The sequence below is a fragment of the Chlorocebus sabaeus genome, chromosome 12, assembly GCF_047675955.1.
Source record: "Chlorocebus sabaeus isolate Y175 chromosome 12, mChlSab1.0.hap1, whole genome shotgun sequence".
Taxonomy (NCBI): Eukaryota; Metazoa; Chordata; class Mammalia; order Primates; family Cercopithecidae; genus Chlorocebus; species Chlorocebus sabaeus.
This window is the reverse complement of record NC_132915.1, coordinates 91,777,161-91,794,770: the sequence shown is the minus strand read 5'-3', so window position 1 is coordinate 91,794,770 and position 17,610 is coordinate 91,777,161. Positions and strand designations below refer to the sequence as shown.

Genomic DNA, 17,610 nt, shown 5'->3' with positions numbered 1-17,610 from the left:
TACAGGGAAAATACCAGTCCTAGCTGTCAACTGGAGCTGCAAATTATAACAACTTTAAGGTGTGATCATACCCCTATTAGAGCAACTCAGGAAAGGGAAACAGGTGGAAAAATGATGCTCATGGGGTTCTGGGAGGGTGTGGGGCAATGGATCCTCCTCCTAGCCTGAGGATGGGTGTGCTTCATGCCCTGGGGTCAGAGAGACCTGGGTTCGAATCTTGGTTCCGCCACTTAGTAGCAGTTGGAGCTTGGGCAGCAAGTGACTTTCTCTCTCGGAACCTGTTTCCTCACCTGGGAAATGGGGTAACCAATGTTTCCGCTGTAGGTCTGTCTCCTGGATTAAGAGAGATCAGGTAGGCTGGGAGTGGTGGCTCACACCTGTAATCCCAGCACTTTGGGAGGCCAAGGTGGGAGGATCACTTGAGGTCAGGAGTTTGAGACCAGCCTGGCCAACACGGGGAAACCCTATCTCTACTAAAAAATACAAAAATAGACGGGTGTGGTGGCGTACTCCTGTAATCCCAGCTACTCGGGGGGCTGAGGTAGGAGAACAGCTTGAACCCGGGAGGCAGAGGTTGCAGCGAGCCAAGATCACACCACTGCACTCCAGCCTAGGCGACAGAGCAAGATTCTGTCTCAAAAAAAAACAAAAACAAACAAACAAAAACAAAACAAACAGATCAGGGATGTAGGACAGTGAGCCCAGTGCCTGGCACACAGTAGGCACTTCATCAATGGAGGCAGCTACTATTACTAATTATTATTAGTCATCGTTCCCTAGGCCCCCCTTGAAGGCCCACCCTGCCTGCTGTGGCCCCAGGGATCCAGAGAGATCAGAACTTGGCCTTTGCTCCAGCTGATAGGAGTGGGGGTCACCCTGGCCCCAGCATCCAGGCGCTCCCTGCAGGCTGGAGACCAGCTTCCTGGGACCCCCTGGCCAAACCCAGGGCCACGACCCTGAATCCTCTCAGCGCAGGCTTCCTCCTCATTGCCCACAGGGTCAACCCCCAGCTGGGGACTCAGAATCACCTCCTGGGGGAAGCTTGTCAAAATGCAGATTGTCAGGCCCTGCCCTGGCCCAATGGACTGAAATCTTAAAGAAGGACAATAAGCTAGTTTTTAAGGCATTGTTATAACATATCGACAGTGGGGAGAATCAATGGCCCTGGGGAAAGCCCCATCCTTTTGGCCTGGTACTGGAGGTTCCATGTGACCTCCACTCAGCCAGGCTTCCCAGTCTCACCCACCCTGTCCTCCAGATCCCCTCAACTCCAGCTCCACCAAGCATTTCTGCATGCCACAAACGCATCAGGCCTCGACCTTATGAGCTCACATTCTCATGCTGACATTAAGTACTAGGAAAGAGAAGAGCAGGCTGCTGTGATGGGGAAAACCAAGAGGGCTTCCTGGAGGTGTGTGGTCAGGAGCTGATATCTAAGCTGATGCCCAAGGGATGAGGAGCCAGCCCTATGGCAAGCAGAGGAAATTTCTAGGGTGCCTCCATACCTTTGCAACTGCTGTTCCCCCTCTCTGGAAGTCTCTCTCCCTCTCTGTCCTTGCCTAGCCATTTTCTATGGATCCTTCAAGATGCAGCTCAAAAGCCAGCTCCCGTGGGACCCCCTCGGGAATTGCCAGTCATTTCCAGCTCCCCTGGAGCCCCTATATGATGCTATCCGGTGACAGCCAGGCCTGCACACTCTCTGTTCTCGCCACCGAGAACCCTCTTTCCTCTGCTCGCACACAGCAGGCATGACAGAAAAACTGATGAGCGAATGAATGGATGAACAACCCATCCAACGTCCACCTGCCCTACAGACCTGAGCTCCCTGGAGAAAGGAATGTGTCTATATCATCGCTGCGTTTCTAGTGCCTAGGACAGCCCTAGAGAGAAGTACACACAGTAATGCTCCTGAATGAGGGAGCGAAGGGACCCAAAACTCTGGGGTGTGTGTGTGTGTGTGTGTGTGTGTCTGTGTGTGTACACACAGCAATGCAGAAGGGCGTGAACAGTCAGCTGTTAAGGGTCATTGGGGTCTGTTTCCATAAAGCTGTTTAGGTTTGAAATTTTTAAAAAGTCTGTGTGCTGGTGGGGAGGACTCAGTTCAATAGCTACGATATACAGTCTGTGTTTTGTCAGTTCTAAGCCATCGTCAATTGTAAGATACAGCATCATTTTATGTACCGCCAAGAAAGATTTAAATTATGGTATGCCATGAGAGGTGTTAAAATACATGGAAACAAAAACAGTGTATCTTTTCAGGGTTGCAGAAGCACAGTGTGTGCGCGCCCTCAAGGGTACATTTATCCAAACTAACAAGAGCCTCTTCTCTTCCTGGGCCAGCTCAGCGCTGGGCCCCACAGCTTTCAGTGCTGTCTGTCCTCCACCTGCCCCCTCCCTCTCAGGATGGGACCCCCCATGTGGCCCCTGGGGCCAGGGCTGAGATGGGAGCAGCTGAGGGATCGGATACCTAGAGCAAGGGAGGCCGGATGCTCTCCGGGTCCATGAGGCTCCAGGAAGGGGGGCCGCGGGGTCGCAGAGCACCACCCCGGGCGAGGTGGTGATGGTGGTGGCAGTGGCGGTGGTGGTGACGCAGAGATAGTTACCGTGACCCGGAACGGCGTGGCGGCCGAGGGCTCCATGCTGGGGCTCTTCTCGGAGAGGCTGCCGGGCAGGCTGCGCCGAGAGCCCGGCCTTTCTTGAGGCGACTCTGCCAACAGAGGAGAAGAGAGAGGTTGAACAAGAACAGCCAAGGCCACACAGCTAGGGCCTTCTGCCACTCCCATCCCAGCCAGGACAACAGACAAACCGGCCCCTAGAAAATGATCCAGGCACTATGGAAAAGTCTGGCAGTTTCTCCAAAAATTAAAAGTACAAGTGCCACATGACCCAGCAATTCCACTCCTGGGTATAATCCAAAATAACTGAAAACAAGTACTCAAATACCTGTATGCAAATGTTCACAGCAGCCAAATGATGGAAACCCAAGTGTCCATCAGCAGAAGAATGAACACACACACAGTAATGACATGCAAGGGAACACCATTCTGCTCTAAAAAGGAATGAAGCTCTGATGCAAGCTGTAACATGATGGGACCTTGAAAACATTATGCTGAGTAACCCAAAAGAGCATATTTTGTATTATCCCATTTATATGAAATATCTAGAAGAGGCCAATTCATAGAGACAGAAAGTAGATTTGAAGTTAGCAGAGGCTGAAGAGAGAGGGGATCAGGAGTTATGGCTTAATGGTACAGAGTTTCTGTGAAGGGTGATGAAGAGTTTTAGGAATTGGATAGTGGTGATGGTTGCAGAACATTACAAATGGATTCCATGCCACTGAATTGTACACTTAAAACTAGTTAAAATGATAACTTTTATGTTTTATATATTTTATCATACCTTTTTAAAAAGGGGGAAAAAAGGCCTAGCGCTGTGGCTCACTCCTATAATCCCAGCACTTTGGGAGGTTGAGACGGGAGGATCACCTGAGGTCAGGAGTTTGAGACCAGCCTGGCCAACATGGTGAAACTCTGTCTCTACTAAAAATACAAAAATTAGCCAGGTGTGGTGTCATGCACCTGTAATCCCAGCTACTAAGGAGGCTGAGGTGGGAGAATCACTTGAACCTGGGAGGCGAAAGTTGCAGTGACCCGAAATCATACCACTGCACTCCAGCCTGGGCAACAGAGTGAGACTCTGTCTCAAAAAAAAAAAAAAAAAAAAGCGGGGGAAAGGTTCCCCTAAACCCCTACTCCTTGTAATGTGGTGGGCTCCCTGTCACTGGAGGCATACAAGCAGACAGATAACAGCCATCTCCTGGGATGCTACACTTGGGGAGCTTGATGACTTCTCAAGTTTTCTGTTTGTTTTACAGACAAGGTCTCACTCTTTCACTCAGGCTGGAGCGCAGTGATGCAATCATAGCTCACCCAGCCTACAACTCCTAGGCTCAAGTAATCCTACTGCCTCAGCCTCCTACCAAGTAGCTGGGACCACATGTGCACCCCACCACACCTACCTAATTTTTAAAAAAAATTGTAGAGACGGGGTCTTCCTTTGTTGCCCAAGCTGGTCTCAAAACTCCTGGCCTCAAGCGATCCTCCCACCTTGGCCTCCCAAAGTGCTGGGATTACAGGGCTCAGTCACTGTGTCAGCCCCCATGTTTTTTCAAACATGAGAATCTGTGACTTCTGGCTTCCAGTTCAGACCTTATTTTCCAGAGGCTGTAAACTTCGGAGGCCTACAGAGGCCAGCAGGAAATCCAGAATCCAGGAAAGCAGCCAGCCACTCGGCGCTAACTGGTTAACTGCTACATCACAAGGAGGGGCTCGGGGTAGCCATCGCTTCCATGGTTCAACAGAGGCTGATAATCTGGGTTTTTCAAAATATGAAGTATTCTGATTCTTAAATGGTGACAGCTCATTGAAAACTTTTAGCCACGGCCTAAGCACACCCACATAAAACCTCCTGAGTCTGTCCAACCTGCCAACATGGCCACTTTCCTCACTGGTTCCCCCACAACAGTGTGGCACCAGCTGCCTCTTTGCCATTGCTCCAGAGGTGGCCCCCAACAGAGGACTTTCTTCCTACTACCCTTCCCCAGCCTGGTCCATCCTGCAGTCCCTGGAGGAGGTCCTGGGTGACCCCCTCTACCTCCAGCTCTTGCCTCCCTTTTGGCTCCTATAGCAATAACTAGATCTGAGTCTCCTATCAACGCTCTCATTTGCAGTATGTGTGCGTGTGTGAGTGTGTGTGTATGTGTGTGTCTGCAGAACTCCTAACGCCCACGCCTAAGCTGGCTGCCTCTCCACCTCCCAGCACCCTGCATGGAGCCTGGTGCGTGGGGGGTGCCTGGGAAAGACCTGTTGACTCACAAGGGAAAAAAAGGACAGGGCAGAGGTTTCCCTGGTAGGTGTGAACACACAGGGGTGTGGAATGAGACAGGAATGCCCAGACAAACACACTTGCATGTTTATATTCATGCAGATTCTCCAATGTGTACACTCCCAGACCCACCCCAGGTACACATTGAGCAGGGGATGTGTGCACACACACAGGCCAGGTGACATGGGGTTCACACAAGGAGCAGGCTTTCCAGAAGGCAGAACAGGATGCTGGGGCGCTGTGTGCTTTCCAGGTCATTCCCTCCACACAGTCACATGGACAGGAGTCCACAGAAGCACAGGCTCCATCCTGAGCCTTGGCCCATGGCCAAGAAGGCAAAGCCATCCTGAGACTGGTTCAGGCCCGCTGACCTCCAGGCAGGCCTGGGGCAGGCATTGACACCAGGTCCAGACCATCCAGCCCCAGGCGCCTCTTCCAGAAAAGCTCCCTTCCCACATGGCTTATCCTCAGCCTGGCGCCATCCGTCTCTTAAGGCCCTTGCTGTTCCCGCACGGTGCTTCCTACTTAGAACTTTCCTTGGACCTCCTCCTCCACAATCTCTCTAGTCACACTCAAGGGATAACCACTCTTTCTGGAGGTTTTGCTAGGAAAATTCTTCCCATGCTTTCCTGTGTGCCTTCATCTCTCACCCCTTCGCACCACCCACCTGGAGCACCCTCCTGTGCTCTGTGACAGCACATGCCACCTCCCTCTGGGAGGCTGTCACCCATAACCTATGTCCTACCTACTACACTCAGCCAAGCTGCCAATGACTAGAGCAGAAGCTAGGCTCAGGGTGCAGTCACCAGCCCAAGGTCACAGGGCTACTGAGCACTAGAGCAAGAATGAGGGTCTAGTGTGTCTGGACGGAGTCCATGGCTCCTTCAGCCCTGAGTCCCGTGGGTCCCAACACCCAGCCAAGGGGGCCAACACATAGGAGGTACTCAGGACTTAGTCTCGGGATGCAAACCTTAGCCAGAGGCAGACCCCTGGGTTCAGCAACCTCTCTAGGGAAAGTGGTGGAAGTGGGAGATGGGCAGTGCCAGGCACAGTCAGGACCCTGAGCCCGAGTGCTTCTAATGCCCTCAACACCCTCAGAAAGAAGGGACTCCTCACCCTGGTACCCAAGGTCATTCTACCTTACACAACTCTCCGGCTTTTCTTGCTAACCCTCTTCGCTGTACCTGCCACGATGTAGGAATGTCCCACCTCCACGCCTTTACCCATGCTCTCCCCTCTCCCTAGAATTCTCTTCCCTGGAATGGCTTCCTGTGGGAACTGTCATCCTTTGAGCTGTGGGGCAATGCTGGGGGCGCCCAGATCACTTTAGGCAGAATGATTCACAACCCCGCACATCAGTCAGCCTTGCCGACTTGCTACTTGGCGTCTCAGCAGGAAGATGGGTTGTCTGTTTCCCACCCCCACCCAGAGCCAGGCACCCTGCAGTGCTCAAAGTTCCTCCATCAGACCAACAAACATGGGGTACCCACTGCAGTTATGGAACCTGGCTGGCAGAGTCAGGCTGCCCCACAGGGGTCTTGGGATCACCAGGACAACAGGAGCTGGAGCTTCCAGGAACTACCCTCCCTCACCTGACACACACACACACACACACACACACACCCACACCCCTGGCCACAGCTTTACACTTTCCTGGGTAGGTGGGCCCTCACCACTATAGGCAAGAGGCACATGGAGTCCCCTGGTAGAACGCTGGGTGCCCAGTGAGGATGTCTTTCCACTGAGACCAACACCGATGCCCAGAATCCTGCCTCTTGCCTCCTGGGTCTGAGCAGGAAGCTCTCAGAGGCTGCTTGGTCCAACCTCCCATTTGATAGATGATGAAGCTAAGACCAGAAGGAAAGAAACATGTGCATGATCCCCTCAACAACAGGTCTATAGAAAAGAGTGCTTTCGGCCAGGTGCAGTGGCTCACGCCTGTAATCCCAGCACTTTGGGAGGCCGAGGCGGGCAGATCACGAGGTCAGGAGATCGAGACCATCCTGGCTAACACTGTGAAACCCCGTCTCTACTAAAAATACAAAAAAATTAGCCGGGCGAGGTGGCGGGCGCCTGTAGTCCCAGCTACTCAGGAGGCTGAGGCAGGAGAATGGTGTGAACCTGGGAGGTGGAGCTTGCAGTGAGCCGAGATCTGGCCACTGCACTCCAGCCTGGGAGACAGAGCGAGACTCTGTCTCAAAAAAAAAAAAAAGAAAAAAGAAACAAAAAGAGTGCTCCCAAAATAGTCTGAAACTTCCATTCAGAAGCCCTGGCTACACCCCTCCACCTGAGAAGATAGGAAGGCAAGCAAGGAGCCCAGGGGGCCGGAGGATAGGCGCCCACTCTCCCTCCTGCACAGGGTGGCTGGCTCTCCCCGCCGACCTCCCCACTCTCCCAGCCCACACCAGGGCAAGGCCTGAACTCCATACAAAGCTGGGGCACCTTCCCAGGTGTCTCCTGTGTGGCCCCTAGTTCCATTCTCCACCTCTCTGCACACTGCCTTCTGCTCCAGGGCACTGTCCTGTATAGACTCTATTATCTGAGCTTCTAGACCCTCAGCTTCCATGTGGTTTGGCCAAAGAGGAGCCCTGGCAAGAGATGAGGGGAGGGAGGAGAGTCGTCTGGGCTGCCTGCCTCCTCCACGGAAGGTCCAACCACCATCAGGATGACCCTCTCTTCTGGACCTTTTCTTCCCAGCAACCATGCTCTCCCCTCCTCCGCAGGGCCTCAGGGAAGCAGCCCCTGCTGTCCCTAGCTTTGGGGTCCTGTACTGCCCCTGTGGTTCCCGAGGCCTGCCCACACCTTCGTAAGCAGCCCCTCTATTAAACGCTCCTCTAATCACCATAGTCTGAGGCACCACCTGCTTTTCTCCAAACCCTGAACTGATCCGCCAGGTGGGAGCTCAATTGCCTGGGAGTCACCCATGGAGCTGATGGGACCTCCTTTATCCACAGATGGGGAAATCAGGCCCTGAGAGGAGCTGTGGTGTGCCCGTGGTCACACTGAACATCAAGGGCAGAGTCTGGGCCAGGCCAGGCTCTCTCCTGACCCGACACCCCAAACACCTTCCCCAAGGAGCCAGCTGCCTGCCGTAAGCTCTAAACACAAAGTTAATAAACACATGGATCGCTGGGTTTCTCAATGTTTTTTCACTGTCACTCTCCCTTAAAAGTCTTCTTAGACACGTTTTTCCTAATTTCCCCTCCATAAAATTTTAATATCACAGACATACAGTATCTTTTATGTGCTAAATGTATATACTGGGCTTTGTACAGAAAGGTTTTTTTTTTCATCTTCCAGTCCAAGAACCAACTTTTTGCCCACTTGGGGGCAATCTCACCTCCGCTGAGAATGCGTGTTCTGGACCCTTTCAGATGTAATCCCACAGGATAACCTGGGCAGCTCTATAGTGAGTCCACTTTCCAGATGGGGAAACTAAGTTCCTAGAAGCGAAAGTGACTTCCTCTAAAAGTCCTCCAGGAAAGAAGCAAGAGTATATGCTGAGAGTCCCTTAAACTGCCCCCAAACCCCCACTTCCAGCCCCAGAGAAGGTGGAGGGGACATGGAGCATGGGGTCGGGTGAGGGGCCAAGCTGACACCAGGAGCGGGGATTCAACCCTCGCTCTGCTGTGTGACTCCATGGCTGCCCCTTTCCCTCTCTGAGCTGATTTCATCAATCCAATGGTCAGGGAGTAAGAGCAATGGTCATCTCCAGTCCTTGGCACCAAGTAAAAACACACACACCCTCTATTTTAAACAGGGAAAGAAGGCAGGGAACCGACCCTGAGTCCTAATTCTGGACCCTGGGAATTCAGCCTTGGGGTCCTAGGCCCCAGCATGCTGCCTTTGGCCTTTGATTTTGTAGAAAATCTTTTCTAATTTGGGCAAACAGACACTGGGAGGCCTGGCCTCGTGTTCCCATAGGTCTAGCACCACAGCTGGTGCCAGTAGAAACCCAGAGAGGTTAAGTGAATCTGTTAAGATCACACAGTATGAAGGTGGCATTCCTAGGGCTAGATCATGGGAAGGGAGAACCAGCCGATCTCTTAAGAGCCTGCCCCAGACCTCTGAGCTTGATCCAGGAGTCTTTCCTCCTCGGCCCAGACTCATTGTGTGACTTCTGTGTGACCTCTCAGTCACCTAGTCTGCAAAATTAGGCATGGGACCAGCTGATCCTGGATCCCCTTTCCACTAGGAGGTTGAAAGGGTCTCCATTTTACCAGGCTGTCTTCCTATTCTTGGAAGCCACAGCCGGAGAAATGCATTTTAACCTTCATGTGTTTGCAAAAAATAAATAAAATCAGTTTCATTCAAATGCTGCTGGCTTGGTTACCATGGATACCACCTAATCATGAGGGATGACTGTTACTTGTTCCCATGGAAACATGGCGGCCTGAGGAACATCCTGTAATTTCAGACAAGACACCAAATTTCAGTTGTCGGGTTGCACTGCCCAGATCTTAATGCTTAAAAGCAGGTAGAGGCAGCAACCTCTAACGCTAGCGTCAGAAGAAAAGAAGTTGGCAAGGGTGTAGAACGAGGAGGTGTTGGACAGGGGTGTCCCTGTGTCCTCGGCAGTGATTGGGAAAATGCAAATTAAAACTCTCAGATGCCATTTCATACCTTTTGGAAAGGTCCTAGGCCAGTCCATAATTTAAAAGAAATTAATTAAAAGAAATGAAAAAGAAACCAGTCTAGAAATTAAAAAGAACTGACTCCAAATGTTGGCAGAGATGCACATTACACTTTCATCACTGCTGGTGGAGTGAAAAGTGCTTGAAGAACAATTACACAATAGCCAGTAGAAACCGACAACACATATGTGCTAGGGCCAGAACCTTCCTTCCTACACATCCAGTCTAGAAAACTGCTTCATCCTGCACACGTGGAGATCTGCACAAAGATACTGACCGCAGCACTCTTTGTAGCAGAGAAAAGTTAGAAGTAACCTAAATGTCCACCAATAGGGGAACAGTCATTCAGTAGAACATCACACAGCAAGGAAGCGGGGGACAGTATTCACATGGAACACAATGGCACTACAAAGGGCCTAGAGCTATAGAGATCAACATGAATAAAACTCAGAAATATGACGTTCAGTAAAAAAATCAGCTGCAAAAGGAAACACTGTGTAATCCACTTATACACCTTTTTTTTTTTAACAAGAATGTTCATAGCAGCTTTATTTTTAATAGCCCCAAAACTGGAAACAACCAAACCTCCTTCTATAGGTGAATGGTTAAACTGTGCTGCATCCAGGATGAGTAAGGCAGAATGATGGTCCCCCAAAGAAGTCCACACTCTAATTCCCAGAACCTGTGAATGTTGCCTTACGTGGCAAAAGGACCTTGGCAGATGTGGTTGAGGTTAAGGATTTTGAGATGGGAGATTATCCTGAATTATCCAGGTGAGAATAATCTAATGATATGAGTTTGTTGTTGTTGTTGTTTTGAGATGTATTCTAGGTCGGTCGCCCAAGCTAGAGTGCAGTGCTGCAATCTCAGCTCACTGCAACCTTCACCTCCCGGGTTCAAGGAATTCTCTTGCCTCAGTCTCCTGAACAGCTGGGATTACAGGCATGCACCACCATGCCTGGCTAATTTTTGTATTTTTGGTTTCTTTTTTTTTTTTTTTTTTTTTTTTTTTGAGACGGAGTCTCGCTCTGTTGCCAGGCTGGAGTGGAGTGGCATGATCTCGGCTCACTGCAACCACCACCTCCTGGGTTCAAGTGATTCTCCTGCCTCAGCATCCCGTGTAGCTGGGACTACAGGTGTCCGCCACCATGCCCAGCTAATTTTTGTATTTTTAGTAGAGACGGGGTTTCATCATGTTGGCCAGGATGGTCTCGATCTCTTGACCTCGTGATCCTCCCACCTCAGCCTCCCAAAGTGCTTGGATTACAGGCCTGAGCCACTGCGCCCAGCCTAATTTTTGTATTTTTAGTAGAGACAGGGTTTCACCATATTGGCTAGGCTGGCCCCGAACTGATGTCAAGTGATCCACCAGCCTCGGTCTACCAAAGTGCTCGGATTACAGGCGTGACCCACTGTGCCTGGCCAAATGATATCATTCTTAAATGTGGAAGAGGGAAGCAAGAAGGTGAGACAGAGAAATGTGATTAGGAAAGAGGCAGGAGAAACTCTAAGCCTGAGAGGAATTCCATCTGCTGTTGCCAGCTTTGACATAGACAGAGGTGGTCACAAGCCAAGGAATGTGGGTGGCCTCGATCTAGAAACTGGGAACAGCCCTCAGCTGATAGCCAGCAAGAAAACAGAAACCTTAGTCTTACAACCACTTGGAATTGAATTCCCCTAGCAAGGAATTAGCAATAAAATGGGTTTTTCCCTACAGCCTTTGGAAAAGAATGCAGCCTACTGACACCTTGATTTTAGTCTGGCAAGACTCATGCCAGAGTTCTGACTTACAGAGCTGTAATATTAAAAACCTGTGTTGTTTAAGCCACTAAGTTTTAACTCGTTACAGCAGTCATAGAAAACGAATACACACACTATGGAACACTACTTAGCCCTAAAAAAGAAACACACTATTGATACACAGGACATCTTGGATGGATCTCCTGGGCATTATGCTGAGCAAGGAAAGTCAGTATCAAAAGGTTACATAGTGTATGATTCCATGTACATGGCACTCTCAAAGGAATAAAGCAATAGAGATGGAAAACGGATTAGTGGTTGCCAGGCATTAGGGATGGTGGGGTTAGGGCAGGCAGGTAGATGTGATGTTAAAGGGGCCGCACGAGCGAAGTCTTCGTGGTGGATGATGACTGCAGTGGTAGTTACTCAAATCTACATACATGATGAAATGGAAGAGAACTATACGTATGCATGGTACCAATGTCCATGAAAGATCTGAAATAAAAGCCCCTGACATCAGGAAGCTGGCTTGGCATGCACAGCTATGCCATGTTATTCTCCATTTAGACATAATCACACAAGACACAACCTCAGACAAGGTTACTCTGAGGCTATGATAAAGTGAGACAAAACAAGGTCACTTCATAATTTTTAAGTAACCCATAAAGACAAGGTCACGGTGCCACCCACAAAATACCGACCATCACCCTCTCTTGGCTGAAATCAGTGACTGCTGCTGCTTCACCAATCATAGCTTTAGCCCCCAACGCTAGTCTCCTCTTCCTAGTGATAGGACTCAAGCTGCGCAATTACAGACTTGCTCCTGCCTTCTGACAGCAGACGCAATTCATCTAGTGTGAAACCTACTCCCTTCAACCTCCCCCAAATCACCCAACCAAAACCCAAATTCTACACTAGGTTCTTCCTAACACACTCCTAACACCTAACACATCTCTTACCGAGATGCCCCATGGTGTGTGCTCTCCCTCACTGCAGTGAGTAATAAATGCAACTTACTCAGCTAGAGGTGTGTTCTCGGTGGGTCTTTGGCTAGAAGGAACTGCAGCTGGAGGATCTCTCCTATAGTTATGTAAGATGCAACCATCAGAGAAAACTGGGTTCTTGGGACTTCTCCATACTGGTTTTGCAATTGCTTGTAAATCTATAATTATTTCAAAATAAAAAGTAAGGCTGGCTGGGCGCGGTAGCTCACGTCTGTAATCCCGGCACTTTGGGAGGCCAAGGCGGGCAGATTGCTTGAGGACAGGAGTTCGAGATCAGCTTAGCCAACACTCAGCCTGGCCAACATGGCAAAACCACGTCTCTACTAAAAATACAAAAATTAGCTGGACCTGGTGGTGGATGCCTGTAAACCTAGCTACTTGGGAGGCTGAGGCATGAGAATTGCTTGAACCCAGGAGGTGGAGGTTGCAGTGAGCCAAGATCACACCACTGAACTCCAGCCTGGGTGACAAAGCAAGACTCTGTCTCCAAAAAAAAAAAAAAAAAAAAAGTAAGGCTTTCTATGTGATTTTTTTTTTTTTTTTTTTTTTTTTTTTTGAGACGGAGTCTTGCTCTGTAGCCCGGGCTGGAGTGCAGTGGCCGGATCTCAGCTCACTGCAAGCTCCGCCTCCCGGGTTCACGCCATTCTCCTGCCTCAGCCTCCGGAGTAGCTGGGACTACAGGCACCCGCCACCGCGCCCGGCTAGTTTTTTGTATTTTTAGTAGAGACGGGGTTTCACCGTGTTAGCCAGGATGGTCTCGATCTCCTGACCTCGTGATCCGCCCGTCTCGGCCTCCCTAAGTGCTGGGATTACAGGCTTGAGCCACCGCGCCCGGCCTCTATGTGATTAATATGATGTTTTACTTTGTTTACATGTGCATGAACTTACATAGAAAAATATCATATTACACAGTAGCCAGAAACTTGTTATCAGACATTCTCTTTGGAGAAGGGGACGGGCTATGAATGGAAACAGATGACTATACCATTTCCTGAATGAAAAATAATTAAGACTTCCAAAAACTAATAGTAAAATTAAAATATAAATAGGTGATATGACTCAGCACAAACTGTACTCGCTGAATACATCTGAAGAGAAAAGAATAGAAGGAAGAGAAAAAACAAAATCAGAAAACAAAACAAATTAAAATCAACAACAGCCTGGGTGTGGTGGCTCACACCTATAATCCCAGCACCTTGGGAGGCCAAGGCAGGAAGGCTGCTTGAGGCCAGGAGTTCAAAACCAGCCCGGGTAACACAGCGAGACCACCATCTCTAAGAAAAGTTAAAAATTTAGCCAAGTGTGGTAATGCATGCATGTCATCCTAACTGCTTGGGAGGCTGAGGCAGGAGAATCGCTTGAACCCGGGAGGTGGGAGGTTGCAGTGAGCAGAGATCGCACCATTGCACTACAGCCTGGCGACAGAGCAAGACACTGTCTCAAAAAATAATAATAATAAAAAATAAAATAAAAATCAACAACAGCTCAAATGGTGATATGATTTGGCTCTGTGTCCCCACTCAAATGTCATCTTGAATTGTACTCCCATAATTCCCACATGTTGTGGGAGGAACCCAGTGAGAGATAATTTAGATCATGGGGGCGGTTTCCCCATACTGTTCTGGAGGTGGTGAATAAGTCTCATGAGGTCTGATGGGTTTATCAGGGGTTTCCGGTTTTGCATCTTTCTCATTTTCTCTTGCCACCACCATATAAGAAGTACCTTTCACCTCCTGCCATGATTCTGAGTCCTCTCCAGCCATGCGGAACTGTAAATCCAATTACACCTCTTTTTCTTCCCAGTCTCAGGTATGTCTTTATCAGCAGCGTGAAAACAGACTAATACAAATGGCCAGTTAGAAAAAAGTGGATCTGGCCAGGCATGGTGGCTCACGCCTGTAATCCCAAGACTTTGAGAGGCTGAGGCGGGTGGATCACTTGAGGTCAGGAGTTCAAGACCAGCCTCGCCAACATGGTGAAACTGAATCTATATTAAAACAACAACAACAACAACAACAAAACGAAAAATTAGCTGGGTGTGGTGACATACACCTGTAATCCCAACTACTCAGAAGGCTGAGGCAGGAGAATCATTTGAACCTGGGAAGCAGAGGTTGCAGTAAGTCGAGACCCTGTCACTGCTCTCCAGCCTGGGCAACAAGAGTGAAACTCCATCCAAAAAAAAAGAAAAAGAAAAAAAAAAAAAAAAAGGAAGAAAGAAAAAGTGGATCAGAGAAGTCCAAAGATCAGGAATCAGGAACATACCTGTGGGTGGGGAAACAGCTCGAAAGTGGAAAGTGAACTGGCTAGTGCTCCCCGAGGGAGGAGCCAGGTGAACTAAGCAGGAAGCCAAAGGTAAAAAACACCATGCAGGCCTGGCGTGGTGGCTCACGCCTATAATCCCAGCACTTTGGGAGGCTGAGGTAGGTGGATCATTTGAGGTCAGGAGTTGGAGACCAGCCTGGCCAACACGGTCTCTACTAAAAAGACAAAAAGTTAGTTGGGCATGGTGGCGCACACCTGTAATCCCAGCTACTCACGAGGCTGAGGCAGGAAAATCGCTTGAACCAGGGAGGCAGAGGTTGCGGTGAGCCAAGATGGCACCACTACACTCCAGCCTGGGTGACAGAGAGAGACTCTGTCTCAAAAACAAACAAAAAACACCATGCAACAAGTCATGGAATCTTCAGATTGTTGGAACTTTCCAGACGAAGAGCTGTCCAGCTTATGCCTCTGTGTACGTCTCTTTTGAGAGTGTGTGTGTGTGTGTGTGTATGGGTGTGTGTTGGAGCTTGGGATGGGGGATGAAGCCAGATAAAGAATTTGCTGAAATAATACATTGATAAATTGGCAGCTCTCCTGGCTCCCACTGCACACTTTTTCTTTCTTTTTTTTTTTAAATTTTACTTTTAGTTCTGGGACACATGTGCAGTACGTGCAGGTTTGTTACATAGGTATACATGTGCCATGGTGGTTTGCTGCACCCATCAACCTGTCATCTAGGTTTTAAGCCCTGCATGCATTAGGTATTGGTCCTCATGCTCTCCCTCCCCTTAGCCCCCTACCCCCGACAGGCCCTGGTGTGTGATGTTCCCCTCCCTGTGTCCATGTGTTCTTATTGTTCAGCTCCCACTTATGATTGAGAATATGCCACTGCACACTTTTTCTAGCTCAGCCTTTAGGCACCCCTCTCTGGGACAGGGAGGAAAGGTGTTGCTTGGAGGTTACTAAACCTTACCCACCTGTGCTACGCAGAATAATGACCCTCAAAGAACCATGTGTCCTAATCCCTAGAACCTGTGATATGTCACCATATATGGCAAAAGGGACTTTGCAGATATGATTAAATTAAGGAGATGAGGAGATTATCTTAGATTACCTGGGTGGGCCTAAAATAATCACAAGGGTCTTTACAAGAAGAAGATAGGCAGGTCAGAGAAAGCGATGTGATGATGGAAGCAGAGATGGGAATGACATGGGGCTATGAGACAAGGAACCAGGCAACTTCCAGAGGCTGGCAAAAGCAAGGAAATGGATGCTTCCCCAGAGCCTCAAGGAGTGCAGCCCTGCTGACACCTTGCTTTTGGCCCAGCTAAAATGATTTCAGACTTCTGTCCCCCAGAACTGTAAGATAATAACTTTCTGCTGCTTCAAGTTACAAGTTTCTGGTAATTTGTTACAGCAGTCACAGGCACTAATACATCCGTGGATCGAGGCGCAACATATTCTAGTTACATTAAAGTAAAGATAGAGGGATAGAGGTTCAGATCATCGGCTGATTCAGGACTGTGGACTTTCAAGGGCTCCCATCTCTCCTCCTTCAAATCTGCAACTGCCTTAATGAAAGAGAAGAGCTTCCTTTTAGAAATATCACACTTATTCCCATGTAAGGTAAGCTTTATTCTTTCTCCATAATGCACTTGTTATCAAAAGACATATGTGATAGAGCTTGAAAACCACAAAAATATAGGGTACCTTGGTTGCTTATTTCATAATATAGCTTGGAGATGTTTTCACATCTGTACACATGTTATCCTTTCATACAGTCACTCCACACTCTGTGTATTTTACCTTTAGTATAGGTACTAATTACATCAATAATACTTCTTTAGGGTCTATAAGTTCTAATTATAGCACTCCAGAGGGAACCATGATTATCAAAACCTAAATATCCACATGTATTATTAAATTCATCTTATTTTTCATTTCATTCATTAACTGTAAACTATTTTCCCCCAAGGGTCTCACTCTGTTGGCCAGGGTGGCCTCTGACTCCTGGCCTCTGGCAATCCTCCCTCCGGCCTTGGCCTCCCAAAGTGCTGGGATTACAAGCATGAGCCACCATGTCCAACCCATGTTTATTTGAAATCTATATTATTAAATTAGGACAACATGACTATATGAAATAATAGGCTTATTTTCTCTAACAAATATAAACAGGCATAAAGTTTTAAGTATGTACGTATTGGTTTTTCCACATAATTTTGAAACTTTCTTTACCTTTCTGTATATGGCAACTTGGAAGTCAATTTTTAACTTATCTCCAAAGTTCTAATTTAATGACTTGATACTAAAACAAAACCGAATTTCAGTCTTTTGTGTAATTTTTAGCCTCCAGAACAGTTGACTCAGACTGTGTATCAGATCCTGTAAGGGACATGAGGTTATAATTTGGGAAAGCTACAGAGAAGATCATTTTATGTTCTAGAATAGATCATGATTTTATGTTCTAGCATAGATGATTTTATGTTCTACAACAGCCCTAGGAAGTTAGCAGGAAAGGGAACTGATATAAAACTGAAGCTTATGCTGCCTGCTATGCCATGAATCATAGAGGCCTTTGTCTCTGACCCAGGTGTCTCATATCTTCTGCCGGCACTCATGAAACTACCTGTTTAACTTGTTAGCTGCAAGTAGAGTAAACTCTCAGCTGCTTCAGTGATTAGCCAAGAGCACCAAAATATACTTAATAAATTTAACACATAACAGGCTAATAACTCAGAAACTCCGCTGAGAGACACTAAGGATCTAAATAAAGAGATATACTACATTCAAGGGTTGGAAGACTCACTACTGCTTAGTTGGCATTTCTCCGCAAACTGATCCATAGAGTCAACGTAATCCTAATCAAAATCCAAAATAAAAATTTTGAGGACACTGACAAGATGAATTTTAAGTTTAGATGGCAAACCAAAGGACCTAGACAGCCAAACAAACTTGAGAAAGAAGAAACAGGTTGGGGGACTATATTACCCAGTCTCAAGAAGTACTTTGGTCTTGAAATATAGCTAATTTACAAAACAGTGTAGTATTAGCATAAGGGTAGACATACAGATCAATGGAACAGA

The 17,610-nt window shown here is 48.2% G+C and overlaps 1 protein-coding gene across 6 annotated transcripts in view; it reads right to left on the bottom strand.

Annotated features, from left to right (window-relative positions):
• DAB2IP (DAB2 interacting protein) overlaps window positions 1-17,610 on the bottom strand; it is a 186,309-nt gene that overhangs the window by 103,520 nt on the left and 65,179 nt on the right. For 5 of the 6 annotated variants that reach the window (XM_073021893.1, XM_007968195.3, XM_037984608.2 and 2 more), the window contains exon 2: window positions 2,604-2,707. In XM_073021893.1, the coding sequence (XP_072877994.1) occupies window positions 2,604-2,639 (36 nt within the window). In that variant the 5' untranslated portion in view covers window positions 2,640-2,707. Of the gene's footprint in view, window positions 1-2,467; window positions 2,555-2,603; window positions 2,708-17,610 lie in introns of those variants that run through there. The other variant, XM_007968198.3, reaches the window with a different exon arrangement.